At 35.4% G+C, this 17,768-nt stretch overlaps 1 protein-coding gene across 1 annotated transcript in view; it reads left to right on the forward strand.

Annotated features, from left to right (window-relative positions):
- The window catches only part of luzp2 (leucine zipper protein 2), a 161,492-nt gene that overhangs the window by 122,200 nt on the left and 21,524 nt on the right, over window positions 1-17,768 (forward strand). The window contains exons 7-9 of the mRNA XM_028015199.1: window positions 11,405-11,467; window positions 15,755-15,829; window positions 16,531-16,698. Coding sequence (XP_027871000.1) covers window positions 11,405-11,467; window positions 15,755-15,829; window positions 16,531-16,698 — 306 coding nt within the window. The remainder of the gene's footprint in view (window positions 1-11,404; window positions 11,468-15,754; window positions 15,830-16,530; window positions 16,699-17,768) is intronic.

The following is a 17,768-nucleotide window of genomic DNA, read 5'->3' on the forward strand; positions in this document are numbered from 1 at the left end:
GTTTGTTATAATCACATTTTCAGGAAGGAATGTTCATAACAGTTGAAGTTAGGTTCAAATTGCAGACCATTTACGATGTAACTTTTAACAATAGTTTGTGAATTAGTCTCTCATAACAATTTGTACTTGTTTGCATCTGCAGTCTTTTTTCCAGGCGATCTCAGCAAGTGCTACAGCTTTTAACTCTTCTTTCTATCTGTCACTTATACATTCATCTAGAGTTCAGACATGGACATAAACTTGCTTGGTTTTGCCTGTCTAGTGAATTTCAGAGCAACTTGTACTAACTGTCAGCCATTTGATTGCTGTGCAGTGCAATCTGAGGAGCTATAGTTGCAGCGAGAGCAGCTTTGAGTGAGGTTCGTCTGTGTCACTGTGTCATTTTCGCTGTCACTTTTCATCTCTTCGTGCTTCGACTCTGCTGCCAGTTGCCATAGTCAGCACAGTCCAGGGAGTTCACATCCTCATTGAAGCCTTGAGCTTTTGACTGCTGCCTTTTACCTTCCTGCTGACCGAAGCTTATGCTGTAATTTAGCCGTGAAGTCTTGTACAAGACAGCGGGTCTGGCAGGCATCCTGATGACATGCTCGCATCACAGCTGATTTTTGCTGTGTAATCGCAGCGTTTATAGTTATGTGGTTGTTTCGTTGAAACTCTCGACCTTTTCTTGTAGGGCTTATGGAATTATTTAAATTTTTACAGCGATAATGTGGGCAGCTTGATAACTGCTATTGTAACAGAGAGACTCTAGGTCAGACCTCTGAAGTGAAATCTAAGTTTGAGCGAATTTTTATTGTGACCAGTTTGCTGATGTTGGTGTGCAAAAAGAAAGCTCATAAATAATGAGAGCCCTCCAGATATCTACCTTTGGAAAGGCTGATGTGATACTTTATAAAAGAACTTTTTACTGCAATTACAGTTTTGAGTAGATGTCTACCAAATGTGCATCTATACATAAAAGATTTTACCCATCTTTAATTGCAAAATAGTTCAAGCTCAGCGAGCTTCTGCAAACACAAGTTTTCAACTTTTGACTGGACTTTAATTAGGTCATACTCAAATTTGAATATGAATTGACCTAAGCCATCATATTCCTTTTTACATGTAGGCTAAATGTTCAGTTTTGGTCTGACCAGAACACTTTCTTTCATGTTTATCAAGGAATACATTTCACACAGTTGGACTTCGTTTACTAAATAAGTGAACTTTGAAGGAGTTTAGCTGCAATTAATTGTATCTAGGGGCAAAAGAGTAAAAGCGGTTAAATATGAATGCATGTCCCACTTTTCAGATTTTTCTTTATGGAAAAAAAAACATTGAAAGCAATAGTCTGAAAAATATATTTTATGATTACATGAAAAAAAGAGAAACGTATTCAAGGGATCCTAAAACTTTTACAAAGAATGGTGTCTCTCCATTCATTCATTGTCTACTCATTTAAATCGTTTGTACTTGAATAAACGCATCAAAAATTATGACAAGAAAATTGTTGCTGGACTTTTAGTTACTCATAATAAACTTGGTAACTTGGAGAGAAAAAAGTAAACTTTTCTGTGGTGATTAAATAAAACTTCATAGGTTTCTGGTATATTTTAAATAACTCTTGCTCTAGAGTTAAAAATGTTTTCATTATTTACAATTCCCCATCGTGGCAGTCACATCTCACAGCATTAAGGAATTTGAGGGGATAATTAATTTTGGGTCATGCTTCAGTATTACTTTGGGAATTGTATTACTGGAAACTCCCCCTTAGGCTTTAACTGCATCAGCAATAATGGACTAATCTGAGTAGTCAACACCACGTGAAGTTAGATATCTAAAGCCCTCAAAGAGAACACTGAGTTTGGGAGCTTTTGATGTTGAGGAGCTTTTCATCAGCTCTGAAGTCAGCTCCAAAGCTAAGGTTGCTCCCACACTCCCACTGAGACACAGAAAATTGGAGTTAAAAATTCTGGCCTCTTTCCTTCAAAAATCTTCAAGCTGAACTCGCTGACATGTTGCCAGCGATAGCTTATCTTTGCTATCATCACATATTCAAACCCTGAGAAGATGATGGCACATTTTGAGATGCAGCCCGGCTGATTGGAACTCTTCATGTGTTGGAAGGAGTAAAAAGGCAACGAAAAGGTTCTGATTGAATCTGCGGGTCATTATTTACTGAGCCAACTTTTTTTTTAGGCAAATGGTTGAAAAAGGGATAACTTTTCCTTGTACCTAATACAAATCATTCCTATTCAACTGAACTCATGAAGAAAAATTACTCTGATTTTTTCTGATTATTGTCAAAAGAACTCTAGTCACGGTTGCTGGACTTTAAGGTCTTTAAGCCAGCAAATAGCTTGCAGACTTTTCCTGAAAACAGGTAGATGGAGGTCACTGTCTTCAATTCCCTTACCAGACTTTGGCTTTTGAAGTAAATCAGTGAGAGGAAATTGTTCCATGCTTCGACTTTAATCCTAGAAAGTTATTTATGTTTTAAGGGAAAGGGTTACCGACTGAACCTGTAATCGCACTGTAATTACCACAGACTGACAGAAAGAGATGGTCTCTGAGCCTGAAAAACAATTGCTAAAGGTAATTAGAAGGAGCACCTTTTTTGCCTCAAGTTTGTCTGTTTAAGCTGTTCAAGGAGCTACACCTTCGAAAACCCCACACTTTGACTATGTACCATCTGTTCATAGTGCCACTTCTACATGTTTATTATATTCATTGAATACGTTATCGTCTAGGTGCTAAGTGTTTATATTTTAAATTAATTTTAAATTAGAATATTCTCAAGGCATTAATAATTCTGAGTTAATCAATTCAAATAATGAAAGAAAATGAAAGCAAAGAAGAAAAAAATCCTGATGCAAAGACGTCAAGTGCAGCTCCAAGAATCGAGAGTCGTCCTTTGGACATGGATAAACCTTTTACTCACCCATTCACCTAATAGAAACAACAACAAAAAACACAATGTGAGCTAAAATATAACACTTTGATCAATCATTTCAAACCTTTCTTCGGCTTTAATGTGACACATATCCTGCACAAGTGAAATAATGAAACATTAAAATGTTCATTAAGTATGATGTCCAGTTGAGTTTACACATTTTACCAAATACAAAGAATCTAATCAAATGCTCATCATGGGATGTTCTTTAGTTTTCCCACTCCATGATGTATGTCTGCCACAAAAACAAGCCTGGGCATCATAATTATCAGGAAACTTCATGGTGGCAAAATCATATGTTTTGTTTTATTTTTCTTTAAATGGAACTGAGGTTATTTTTCAAAACTGGTAAAATAATAAACTATTCTTTATTAGGTTAGATATTTTGTTTTCAGATTCATACATCCAACTCATCAGATAAATGTCTTAATGAGAAATAGATTAAATTCTTAGAATGACCTAACCACAAAAGTAGAAAAGACACAAAACCTGTTGGATCACACGAAGAAGGCTGTGGACAAATGTATTAATATTTCCAAGCCAAGTTGTGGGATGGTGATAGACTTATACCAGACAAAATGGTGTTATTTAAAAAAGGTTCTTAAACAAAGTGTTGTTCTAAAGTTGTGAACATTTGAGCAGTGCTTATTTCTCAAAAGGAAAGATTTTGAGAAATAAGCATATTTATGAATGTGTTGGCACTAACCTGATACTTAATTGATATATTACTCATGAATAGTTTTGAAACCAAAGTAGAGGAATTGATGGTATTCAAAGATAATCTCTTGACTCAAAGTCAGAAAGAACTCTTGCCAAATTCAAAATTAGACACAACGAAGAAAGCAACTCACAAGTACCTGGATCAGTTATTTCACTTTAGCAATCACATAAAACCACAAATCCTGCTCCTTTATTCAAACTGGAAAGAAAACCTTGAAGGATATTCAGCACCACCTGCTATACATTTCTGACTATTTTACGTTTTATCAGTTCATTATGTAAATGTCACAGAACATATCAAAATGCTGCTGATGCGCTCAAGGGAAACATCTGATAGCTGAGGAACCTTGATTCAGTGTCAAAGTTAGAACCATTTGCTAAAGGAGGGAGATAAATGGCATTTGAGATGCCCTGTAATCTGTTTCACATCTGCATGAATTTATCACCCCTTTCCCTCCTCTGTCAAATTTATGGTGTTGCTGCGCAGTCATGATGTTGAAGAATGATGTTTTCACACTTCAGTGTAAGAGCTGTTATCACTGAAATTACGTTGAATTCATGCATCAGGATTTAACTGAAGCATCCATGGAAACCATCCATCCATCTGTCCATCCATCCTTCCATCCATCCAATAGCACTTACTTGGACAAATTACAAAGAGGGCTAAAATATAAAAACTGCAGATTTAGGAAGATTTCATGTAATGACACATTTCAAGGTGAATAGCCTTGTGTAATTAATTCTGCAGGGCTTTTTGAATGAAGCTGCATGTCATTTTCATTGTAGATACTGAGACAATTAATGAGCTTTGAAGACAATTTCTCCAGTACCACAACTTTATTTTAACAAATGCTCCAAGCACCTTTATTAAAAAGAGTTGGTGAATAACAGTCAGAGAGACAGAAAGGTCTTTACAAACTACTTTTTGTTTGTCAAGCAATTGACAGAAAACAAATTATTTAATTAAACATCTCAGTATGATTGAATAACTGTAAACTGTAACTGATTTTAGTTATTCAATGCAATAAGTAAAACTAATGTATCATGAAGATTAACATTTGTTCCGCAAGCAACTTGGATTGTGTGCCATCTACATATCTTCTAGGCCCTGGGATAATAGTTGAAATGCTAAATCTGTGTCCTTCTTTTCTCTTTACTTTCATTTAAAGCGATTCATTTGGACCACTGAGCGACTATCCAGTTTTGCTACTGCTTTGCCAACACAAGATAATTTTTTGGTTTAGTAGTTAATATAAGGAACGAGACATTTACAGCTCAAATATTTGCGTTTGGTGGTTTTTGTGGCACTGATTCCAGTCATGGTTCAAGTCTTATAAATATCCCCCAAGCTTTCTCTCTAAGCAGCCAGCTTATTTATTAGTAAACTTCTAAGCTTATCTTTCTTGTGGAGGGTGTCAGTGCCCATCTACTGGAATCATGTCAGTAGTATTGCTCATGAGACATAACATTTTTGTATTAAACATTCATTTAACTAACTTATTTTTAAATGTTTTTTTTTTTAATGACTGACATTTTATTAGATATAAATCTGAATAATAATTTTAAAAATCACTCGGTGAGTAATGAATCTATCATAAGTTTTAAAAGTTTAAATAAATAATTTTGTCAATAATGTAATTTATCAGTATATTTTTAGGTAAATGGACAAACATCTAATGTATGTTTTTTTCAGACTAACAGCTATTTGATTTCTGACACTTAGCAACGTGGCTGAAAGGAATTATTAAAATGTGCAATTATAAGAAGTGGATAGTGCAGCCATTTTCTGCTTTTGATTTAATAACTCAAATGGATAAGCATCTATATCAATCACATTACCCCATTTATGTCTTAAGTGGGGTTTTTGTATGTGTCTTTGCACTTTCAAGTTTTAAGCCAATTGCAGATTTACTAAGCCTTCCAGGAGGGACCAACATGATGATAAGTGATAATGTTAAATGCCATGTAACATTAGGATGCCCCAGGCCTCTTTCAGGAAAGAAAAATCAAAGTAAGATCTTCCCATGGTTTGTTTGATGTTTGGCAGCTTTGATAGTATGTTGTTTGGAAGATGTGCATTCACTGCTGTATGATATATCCTGCAATGCAATTTGTCCGTCCGCAGGGAGTGTACAAAGGCTGAATTTATGGTTAATATAAATGTATGGCTGTAGTCGTCTACCTCATTCACTATTCATATTGAATAAATCAAATTACTCTGACAGAAATGATTGAAGTATAATAGTTGAGTCTGTGAGCATTTAGCCATCAGCAACCCACTGCTAGACTGTGCAGGTCTATCACCATGCTGCACTCCTGTTGCATTTAAAAATTTAGCATAAGGTGGGGATAACTGCATTTTTGCTTAAGTACCACTGGCAATTTGTGTCCTGTCACCTTTGGATCTATTTGTCATGGGGATTGTTTGTGTTGTTCCACAGGGACAATTTATGGTAAAACAAACTCATATAAGAGAAATCAGTTCTTTCTAGAAAGTGTATGGGGGAAAAAGCTACATTTTATGCTAATGAAACACAGTTGTTTGTAGATAAAAGGAACAACAAATTTACTGGATAATTGAGCTGCACAATATATTGTATACTAGCATTGTCATATACTGTAAGTGTTTGCAATATTAATCTTACAAAGGTCTATTTAGACAGCAGTAATTGTTGGTCAATATAATCCACTTACAATAAACTTTCTTTAGCAGACCCCCACCTCAAGAACAAAGTTTAACATAGCATTGATAGCTGATTTTTAGTTTTTAATATTTCTACATCTCCCTTTATTACAGATGCAATGGGTCTTCTGGATGACCTTGAAAATAAAATAAAAAAACACACAAGAAAAAATATTCACATGAAGAACACAGGCTTGTAACACAAATGAAATACAAACAAACATATCTTGCTGCTTTCACTGGAGGAAAGTGAAACATAACACATTTACTTCTAAAAGACAGAGTTCAAACAATGTAAAATCCTGCTGACAGTAATTATTTTCCAGCCATTCATGTTAGAAATAATTACTGTCAGCTTTATAAGGCCCACATCTCCTGGGTACTGCATCATGAAAGGTACAGAAAAAAAAACAACTTTTGGAAACCATAGATTCTGTTAAGTGGAACATATATAAATAACCTGAACAATTCAAATGTATTTCAAATAGCTCACACGCTGCTACAGTTGCATTTTACATGCCAACACATTATATTTACTCAGTTGGACAGTTTCATGGAAGCAGGTGCTCACTATGGACACAAATGACAATGCTCAAAATAATAAAGGTCCCAGAGCAATAGAGGCACAGATGAGAAAGAGAGGAAACACAAAAATAGGCTTATGCAGCAAGTAATGTCTTTGTCACAATATTCACCAATATTTCCACCACTGAAAGATTTTCTTTGGTAATGCATTCCAACAATAGACACAATAGGTACTAGAAGATTTCTTTCCCTAATTTGAGATTCAGATTGCGGTCATTTGCTGTGTTTTTCTCTCTGCCCAATTTTCTGTGTTGTCGCTTGGAATAAAAGAAGAACCCTGATGATTCTACAAATAGAACAATTGAGAAATAGAGTTCAGTAAACACCATCTGATTGTTAAGTGTCAAGAATTTCAAAATTTTGATTGATTGAAAACATTTGCTAATATTGTGCCATTTTGAACAAATACACAACAAATGTAATCAAAATGCACTAACAAGACAAACTGATCTAGTTCACATCTAATAGGAATATTGTGTATAGTCGAATCAACCCAACTCATACCTTATTAAGCAGAACATATTTGTGTCAAATTACATGTAGTCTTCTTTAAGTGTTATAATACCATCTTCTGAAATTTAATTTATTATAGGATACAAATTTCAAAAAGTGTATTTAATGAGCAAGCATCTGGCAACAATATGCACTGGTAGTCATTAAGGTTACTACAATCTTTTCAGTTAGTGTCTTTATTTTCAGCTTTTAAGGACAATGTAACCTAAAAGCAAATTCTGTTGCAAATTCAGTATTATGTTTTTAAGTAACATGTTAGAAATTAAAATTATTGTATTGAACATACTTACAACCTCATTAAAACCTTGCTGTGTTACCCATAGTGACCTCCACATGAGTAGGACGAACTGAGCCCCACAGAAGGTCCTAAGAAATATGTAAAAGAAATACCTCAAGTCTTTTGTGATTAGCAGAAAAAAACAACACTGCAACTCAGCACCACAATCTACAGATTTGAAATCGGTTGTCATGGAGTCACAATACATTAGTAAATTTGTTTGAGATTATTCTTTAATATAAATAGATAAATGTCAGTTTATCTGCTTTTTTGTTGCTTGTGTGATCTTTGTTCTATTATTAAAGTTTGTGCCTTCATTTTGGCTTTAGATGTAAAACACTTTGAATTTACTGTTATGAGTTTGTTGTTTTTAATCTCCTTGAACAAGAGAAAAATCTGTATCCAGAGCCTCCCAAGTGAATAGTTTAAATTGTGGGGAAAAAAGACACACAAAACCTCAAAACAAGACACAATCTCAACTTCAAGATGAAAGAACAACAATGTCTCTTTGCTTTCTGAATGAAAGTGGGCTCCAAGGAAGAAGACCCAGCAAGAACCCAGCAAGACCCCACTTTTGAACTAGAGGCATAAAAGAGCATGACTGGAGTTTTCTAAAATAAATGTTGACAAGTCACAATACTTCTGGGAGGATGTACTTTGGACATTTCACAACATTTTTTCTCTTTTTCATCTTCAGACGAACTAAAATTGGGTCATTTTTGTGAGACACAACAGAAAAATAAGCGTTATAGTCTTAAAGAAAATGCATACATTTCCACTGTGGATCCTGGAGAACGCTTTAAAAAAACCCAGCTTTTCTGAGGGTGCATCAACAATAAAACTGTTAGATCCTTCTAACATTTTTGCAGAGATTTGCTGACATGACTTTCCTTTGTTAAATTTAAATATAAACTCAATTCAGAAATCTGCAAAGTTTTAAATCATGAAATAGAAAGTGGGAAGTTTTAGCAGTTATTTTAAGCTTGATTAAAACTGCTAGGTAAAGGAGATTTCTGATTGTAAAACTTTGAAGGACCTTTCAGAATTACATTTGCATGTTCTTGATGTTTTCCACTGGGCGATTTTTATAAATGTGGTTCAGTTCCACAGTTACAATTTTTTTTATGTTTTTATAATTTCATTTCTAATGAATTCCAGCTACATTCTTGCTTTTCCCTGAATGGTTGGATGGTCTCCAACAAAGACACATATTTCTAAATAATCAAAACAATTAAATACATACTTTATTAACCCTTGACATATATATATATATATATATATATATATATATATATACAGTATATAATTGATAATTGTATGTAATAATACAGTATTAACCCATGCTTTAAAAAAGGTTGGTTTATAGCCTGTAAGAGTAGGACTACCAGCACATCTTTAATACAACAGTTTCATTACAGCTTCAGTCATATTCAATAAATTAAAGTACACATCCCAATGAGGCTTGTTTGTCAAATTAAAAGTATCTCTAAAAGTTAACAACCTTCAAAGAGCTACTAAATGCAAAATGTTTTCTTTACCGTTATTGAGTTAATTGAGGTGCCAAAAGCTATAATAGAAGTGAATTTGATTACAAAAATATTTGATGTTATGTCATAATTGTATTGCCTAATAAACAAATGTACTTGCATAATAGGTTAGATTTAGAGATTGTCTTTACCGTGGATGTCTATAACTGTAGTGGGTGCCTTCATAAAACTAGAAATGTTATGGTAACAATTCCTAATAAGCCTGTTACCTTGTGGCTGAACAGACAACTTCTGTCTGTGCTTCACAAAAACAACCCAAATGAATGATATTACTAAACTCTACAACTGTCTCCATATTTGAGAGCCTATCATTGATTGTTATTAGACAGTAAACCCATTGGATGAAAAAAGAAAAAGACACACTGTGTTCTGTTTATGTCTGTCCTTTGGACAGACTGCTGAAACTTAACAGCTCTGTCATCGACCTCCCAGGGATGATGACTCACAGTGACACATTTCGTGAGTCTTCTCTCAAAAAAAGTTTGGGAAAGATGTTAAACTACAACTAGCTCCAAAATACAGTGTCACTGTATTTTGACTGTTTTAGAAAAACTGTTGAGAATGCAGGCCTCATGTGTGAAGGATTTTAGTCAAAAAATAAAGGAAAATACTGCTGTAATTCTCCAGGGTAAGGAAGAAGTCAAAACAATTCAGAAAGCTCAGTATATTCACACTTCCCGGTTTATAAGGTAAGACTCAGTGCAGATGTCTATGGTTCATTGCAACTGAGCTTTTCACAACACAGTGAACTGACAAAAAGACAAATAATTTTTCAGCATTTCTTTTTTTTGTAGCACACCTAAAATGATAAAATAATTACTTCTTGCTGATCTGAGGTAAAATGGTACATTTTGCTCAACAGATACTTGTGCTTTGGTTGGCCCTAAAATGTAAGCAGTACATTTTTTTTTTTTTTTCATCTTATAAGTCCAATCTGTTTTACCTTTCATTTTGTTTTTAAGGTTTTCTGGTTTTCTGTAGAATTTAGTTTTTAATTTTTGGAAGAAGCAAATAGATTTTTCTCAAATCCTCTTTCTCAGCTCTGAAATGCAGAATGAAACAAAAGTATATGGTTTTAGAAGAAATTCGTCTGACAGGCAATTAAATATGTCAATAAAATAATTCAGTAATGAACAGTTCTGCTGTTTTTGTTGCTTTCTTTAAAAACCTGTTTAAGGAAGCTTTATATTAAGTGTTTGCAGGAGGCTGCTCGAACTGTTGCTCCATGACGTAGCTATGGCTCCAGAAAGGGCATTCACCTTCTGCAACTGACGGTTGTTTTGTTTTCTTTTATCTTCATTTACATCCATCCCCAAATGTTTTCAAGTGGCTTTAGAAATTTGAAGGTCTTCTGTGAATGGATGCAATTTCTTTCAATTTATATCTTACATTTGTTTGGCCAACTCAAAAAAAAAAGGATTTTTAAGTTTAAAAAAAGACTTATGGTCCCTCCTTTAGTATTCTTTACTTGTTAAAATGGTTTATACCTGTGAGAAAAGGAACATTTTTGGTCAGAGTGTAAAATAATTTCTTTTCACACTTGCCTCCTCAGCCTTCCATAGTTTACAGTGCATACCTAACTTACAAATATTTTGGTGTCATAAGGTGTTGTCAGAAACCAATGGGTTTCATTTGAAGGCTTTCAGTGTTCATACAATAAGCAGTTTTAAGGATGGCAGTATGACTAAGAGACAGCCCCAGTGTTAGGTTGTGCCCAGTGATGTGAAACAGCAGAATGAATGTCAGGCAGCTCTGGACACCGTTCATGCTCAGGGTAGTTGGCAGTGAAGAACCTCTTTGTTTATGTGTGTTGCGATCCAATAATGGGCCAGAGCCAGTCACAATGTAAAAACCTGCAAGTATGTAGCGACGGCAGCAGTCGCATGTGTGGGGGCAGTAAGAATTCAGACTTAGACAATGGGCAAGAAGCCACTGCATGACTGCATTATTTTGTGTACTATGCAGTTCAGTGAAGGGCAGATTTGATGTTTTCTTCCTCTCAGTAGGGCCTTTCTTTGAGTCAGAGCTTTGCCCAGGGAACACTCACAAAGGACTCTTCTGCTGCAGCTTGCAGAATCCAGCTACATCTCAAACCAGTTTTGCTATTTAAATAAGCTAACACTTATTTTCTTATCTTTCCCTTGCAGTCCAAAAAAATCCAGGCTCAACTGAAAGAACTGCGGTATGGGAAAAAGGATTTAATTTTTAAGGTAAGCTCAAACTGAAGGTGGGTGGGTGGCTTTGTAACAGACCAGGGGTAAACACTTAACTTGGAAAATAAAATGATCCCATCACAGACGGCGCTCCAATTAATTCAGCTGGCAATTACAAAGTTGCCTGCAGCCAGACAGCAGCCTGCAAAGTCAATTGGCCGTCTCTTAAACCACATACTGCTAAATCTTGTTCTCTGATTTTGCCTCTGCATGATACGGCTCATCCCTTTCAGTCAAACAAGGTTTGTGGTTGACCATTCTCGACAACAGATGATAATACAGAATTACGTAAGCTCATACATAAGAATTTTCTTGACTCAAATTACATATGACATCATGTTTTTCTGTATTTCCTTGGGAGGTCCTTATTTCAAGGAATCAGATATGCATTATGCGTCTGCTACCTTTGTTAGCAGAATATGAGCGGCGGTAAATAAAAAAAAAAAACTGGTGGCCAGTTTCATTTACTTGTCTGCCTCTTCTGTATTGTGAGGACTAAATGTTCTCATATCTGAGTGAGCACGTAATATTTATCGGCATTCACAGGTACACGGACTGACCTTTCCGGTCTTGTTTGCAGTGGTAAAATGTCAGTCCATATTTCTGCAAAAAATGTTCTGTAATGCCTCCTTATAAGTGTGCATTTCGATGCTTTAAAGTTATAATATATGCAGATAGATGTGATTTTAAAAAAGGTGAATTGATAGCAGACTACATTTTCTACTATTAGCTCTAAAGCTGAATTTATTGTCGCTGGGTGTTCTGATCTTTGGCCTGCTTTTGTTCCGTGAATGATGAATGTATTGACTTGTTCACCTGCTGTCAGATCTTGTAAATCACTGTCTCTAAACTGGATCAGTCACTCAAGTAAAAGAACTTTATTTCTCAATGTCGAACATTCAGTATTTATGCTGAAGACGTGGTTTGCATCCGTAAAGGCAAGAGACTAATTTGAGCATTTTTTCTTTTCCATTGAAATGGTCAGCCTTGTTTGATGGTACGACCTGATTTCTTTTACGCATGTGGGAAGGTCAAACAGATATGATTCACATTCTTCTGAACCTAATCTTCCTGTTGCTGAAACCTCATCTACAATTCCTATATGCTAAAATCCAAACCCCAGCGAGCAACAAAGGAGCAGAAAGTGGCAAAGAGTAGTTGGAGATATGTAAATGTCATCAACATCATAGGAGGAATGTGAGTCAACCTACCACCAGAAAGCAACTGAATGGGTTATGACAGCTGCTGTACCATATCAAAGAGCATTTTGCAGCACATCACAGTGCATGCTGATAAGAATGATCAAGGAACTCAACAGAACTTATTATTCTAATTTATGGGTTAATGGACTGTTATATTACGTTACATTACAGTTTCATGATATGGCTGCAAAGATGTCGCCCACTTTAAAGGTGTCTCTGGTCAATCAGATGCTTCAATGGAGCCAAAAGTATTCTGGAATGAAGTGTACTTGAACAATGAAGCCAGCAACAAGGAATGAAAGTACTCATGGTATATAACTGAGCAGTCTTGATCTGTGGCACCAGACACAAAATGTGCAGCTAATAATCTTTGTCAAAACAATAAAAGCAAGAAGTTTGCCATGAAATTCTTGCTGGCCTTTCAAATGCATTCAGTGCTTCAAATGCAAATAATTAAAACATAAAAGTGGTCTTTTGGTGATTGCAATTAAAAAAGAAAAAAACAAACAAAAACACACAATTACCTGGTCACACAGATTGTGTTACAGCACTACAGCAAACCTGTGTGTCACATTTCCATCCTACCCTTTCACAAGCTGACCATTTAGGACTGTCACTGCCTTCCTTGATGTCTAGAAACTCCATTTGCAGCAAGTACTAGTTTCACTTCCTAATCTTTCTGAACCAACTTCAGGCCCGTAACATGAAACAGCTCAAATTGTTTAGCTTTTAAAATATTTTCGACAAATATGATCCAGTTCACCCATTGATTATTTTATAATGTAGTAACTACTACTTGACTTTTTGTAGCTTCTACTGCCGTTCAAGTTTACAGTGCTAAGAGAGAGCAAAGGCATATATCACAACAAATTTACTCAAAAATTTAAATTTGCAAAGGCCTGAACCTAATAGCCACACATCAGGTGCATAGGAGTGACCATGACCTCAAAAACTGAGGGGAATTGAAACAAATATTTTCTTAATTCTCTCCTAACAGTTTGCAAAGTGCTTAGACTCCTATAATAGATTGCCATGTTGAAAGATACCCTGTTAAGTTCAAAGTTCTCTATAAAATGCTAAAGCAATTTATTAACAAAGTGCTTTGAACTAAATCAATTGTGTACACACCGTACTACAGTTTAGTAACATCATTAGATTTGTTGTAACACAATCAATGTGAAGCCGCTTTTGGGTCTTCACAGTGGAATTATGTTTTGAAAAGTAACAGAGTTGTAGCTATAAAGAAGGAATACTCCGTTTTTAAAATCTAAGAAATGCAGATTCACAATAGGGACATGCTGTCTTGTTAGAAGTTCTGCACTTGATGTGTTTTTGTTGCTTATGTAGCACTTCAAGACAGCAACAGAAATCCAACTCAGCATCTACATCATGTGTCAGCTGTAAACAGCTCAAAGATGCAGGTCTCCCCACACTTACCATCGAAAATGCTGAAAGGACGGCCAGTGCCTTTGCAGTGCTTCTCTGAGAGAGTATTTTTGGAGCAGAAGTTCTTTTCAGGCTTTCATATCTTCTTTCTTCCATCAGTCCAGTTTTAAATTTGCCCCCCGAGCTGTTTTTCCTCGAGCGTAGAAAAAGAAAAAGGCTAAAGAAAAATGATGGCCTGATGGAGCTGCATGCCATATATAGCTGAAAAGCTAGTGGCCCACTGACCTCAAACCTCTATAATGGAAATATGAAGCTTGCGACTTGGAGGCACTAACCCTGGCAGTCAGCATTTCTGGGTGAGTGGTCAGGCATGCATCCTCTTCAATGGACTATCTTTTGATGATGCTCTGTGTAATAGATGTAATCACTCTGTGCTGTGATACAGCACAAAAACACACTACAAAATATCCATTTCCTTTAAATATATAGTGAGCTCATTATTCAATACCAAAAATAGATTTTGCAGAAATGTATTCTTTATTAAATATAAATTTTACTGTTTAAGCGAGAGTGAAAATATGTAAAGCATGAACAATGATTAGACCAACAATGCCTGGACTGGACTAGTGCCGTTAACTTAGTGGTAAATATCTGATTAAATATTTTTCAATCTCAAAAATATAATCTTTGCTAAAATATATAACTCCATCCCATTATGTAGAAAATAGCTGTATGTCAGTGAACACTTTCGTTTTTCTGTGCAAACACCTCTGTGTCAATTATTAAAGAACTGCTCCTGAAGATGTATAAGCTCTGATTTTCTCTTCAGCACAATACAACAGTAACAAATGAGTCTTGTATTAGTTCCAAACTCTGCTTTGTGTGAGAAGAGACCTACTGGAAGAAATATGTGATACTATTAAAAGTAATACTGGGAATTTTCACTTCCAGGTAAATAAACTGAACGGAATTTAATTTTATATCATTTAATAATATATCATAATTTATCATCCCTGAATGACTAATCTTAAAAAAAGAAAACTGCAGTTCATCCATTCTACCATTTATCCTGGTAAATGGTAGAATGGATGGAATGGATGTCTTTAAAAATGATAAAATTCTGAAAAAAAACTTCTTATTTTGGGTCATCGTCTCACTCTCTAACGTTATGGACTGTTTGCAGAGTTTGCCATTACTATTTATTGTGCTATCTGACCTTGGATGCTCCATAATGTAAGCTTATGCAGTTTATCACTTTGAAAGGCCAGTAAAAGACACCAAATAAAAGTTCATGGCTCAAAAGTTCACTATCAAGGCCGGTCAAACGTAGGCTGCATGCAAATAATCCTAAAATGAGCGTATTTTTCTGCAATACTGATGAGTTTATCAATAATTAAAGACACCTCAGAGGAGCTGCTGTTGATTCTCATGATGATTTAACATCATCTGATGTTAAATCAGCTCATCTATGGAATATGACCCTTTTGTGTGTTCTCTTCCATCCAGAGGAATATAGTCAAAAAATAATGATCATTATGGGGCTGGTTAGATTTTCGAGGAGGGGTTATCAAGTAATTTTTTATTGTAGAGATCAAACTAATCATAGCTTTGTGTAGCAATTGATGTAACAGTTCTAATATCTTCATAGACCTTCAAAATATTTTTTCCCTACATCTGTGGTCATGCATTTCTGCAGGGGCAACAGCTTCTGGACTTGGAGCACAAGCTAACCATCGCCAAGGAGGAATTAGAGAAGACAGCCCTTGATAAGGTGACATAATAAGGATTTGATGTTGTTTACGTTGGTCAATAATATCTATTTAACATTTTTGAATGTCTGAAGCAGCTTTGAATATCTTAATCTGACCAATTCAAACAGCAATTTAAGAAATTAAATTATAGAAATGACATTCCAATTGTTGAATGAATAAATCATGTGCAGCTAAATAAACAGCATTGTTTAGAAGTAGTTTCTGAACAGAAGAGTAAGTACCAAGATTTTTCTCTCAGTTTTCACACCCAAGATTGTGTTTTCATGCTGTTTAGATTCAGTCATTTAGAGACATGCTTCAGGTTTAATTGGTAAGATTTTTTTTTTTTCATTTTGCATATGCTTATTGACATGCTGTTAGCAGGGTTTAGTTGGATGAGCTAAAATTGCATGAAGAAAAAAAAATGCAGATTACAAAAGAAGGTAATTCTGCAGTTCATCTTTTGGAGTACTGACATCAGGGGCTGTTGTAAAATAATTATACCTATAATTCTGTTATTATTGATTAAATGTAAATGATTTTTTTTCTACTGAACATTTACTATGCTGAGTTCTTCTTTGTGTCTTACCCAACAATGACTTTTAGGTGTTTGGCAGTCACTTAATAGCATGACCTCTGGCTTTATGGCTTACATTCATTTTTCATGTGGATGGAAGGAGAGATTCAGGTGTCTTCTGTGTGTAATCTTTTGTGGGGACAGGAGTCACAGCTGAAGGCACTGAAGGACACAGTTCACATCTGCTTTTCAGCTGTTCTGCACAACCAGCCCAGCAGCAGCCACAGATTCCCCTCCTCCCCCAGCCACCTATTCAGATACTCATCGCTCATCAACAGCTCCAGACTCACCTTTCAGCAGCCACATGCTAAGGTATTCAATATTTCACACAGTTCCATCTGATTTAATGTTATTGCAAGAGATGGCCTGGGCGTTGTAAGAAACTCAACCTTTTTATAATTGATGAATGAGTGAAGAGATTGCTCTGTGAAGCATACATCTGCTGTAGATGAGATCCGCTTGTCCTTGAGCAGGATGTTTCCCTCTCAGATCTCAATATATACTCTGCCAAGCTGTCTTTTACACTGGCTTGTACAAATCTTTTTATTCACTCTACAGAAGAAAATTGGAATTTTAACATTCTAAGATTACAAGTTTGTTGTACACATTAAAGACTATTTACTGTATAAAATCTACATCAGTAGAAACCTTTAACACAAAAGCTCAAGAAAACTGGTGAAAATAATATTTTTCCCCATTGTCCAACATTAAGTGAGTTAGACAGATGACACTTCTCACTACAAAATCTTGTTTTACCTCTTGACATAATTTATCTGTCACTGTGTATAAGTCATTGTTGAACATTCCCCTAAAGATTTTACACTGTCCTTTTAAATTATTGTATCGTTAACAGGACTGATGAACTCGATGACTTATTCTTAAATAACTTACTGTTTTAAACCATATTCTTGGAGCACGAAACCAACAAGAAAATTAAGAATTTGAGCACCTCCACATTAAATAAAGCCACTTGAGGTGGCTTGAGATTTTGATTTGGAAACCAACCAGACTCCTTACTTTCTACTTGTCCTGGTTTGAGAGTAGACTCAAAGCCTACCTGAGTTACATTTGAAACATAACTTTTATATTGAATATTTTTTTCTAATATATTGTGCCTGTGAATGACTTGGAATTTCCCATGAAGAGCTGGAGAGTTGCACGAGAGAGTGTAATCATTTGTGCTGGATGGATGGATGGATGGTCAAACACGGGTTTGAATAACTTATGTAGACCCTGTGGTGGGCAAAGCAGAGAACCGCAAATAAACCATTCTATCTAAGTATCTAATCAGTTCATGGCATTAATATGCAAAAAAATAATAATTTTGGTCAAGAAGGCCAACATTTATTAAAGGATTGAAGCAGGCTGGCTATTTTAATGCT

This window comes from Xiphophorus couchianus, chromosome 4 (assembly GCF_001444195.1).
Source record: "Xiphophorus couchianus chromosome 4, X_couchianus-1.0, whole genome shotgun sequence".
In the NCBI taxonomy this organism is placed as follows: Eukaryota; Metazoa; Chordata; class Actinopteri; order Cyprinodontiformes; family Poeciliidae; genus Xiphophorus; species Xiphophorus couchianus.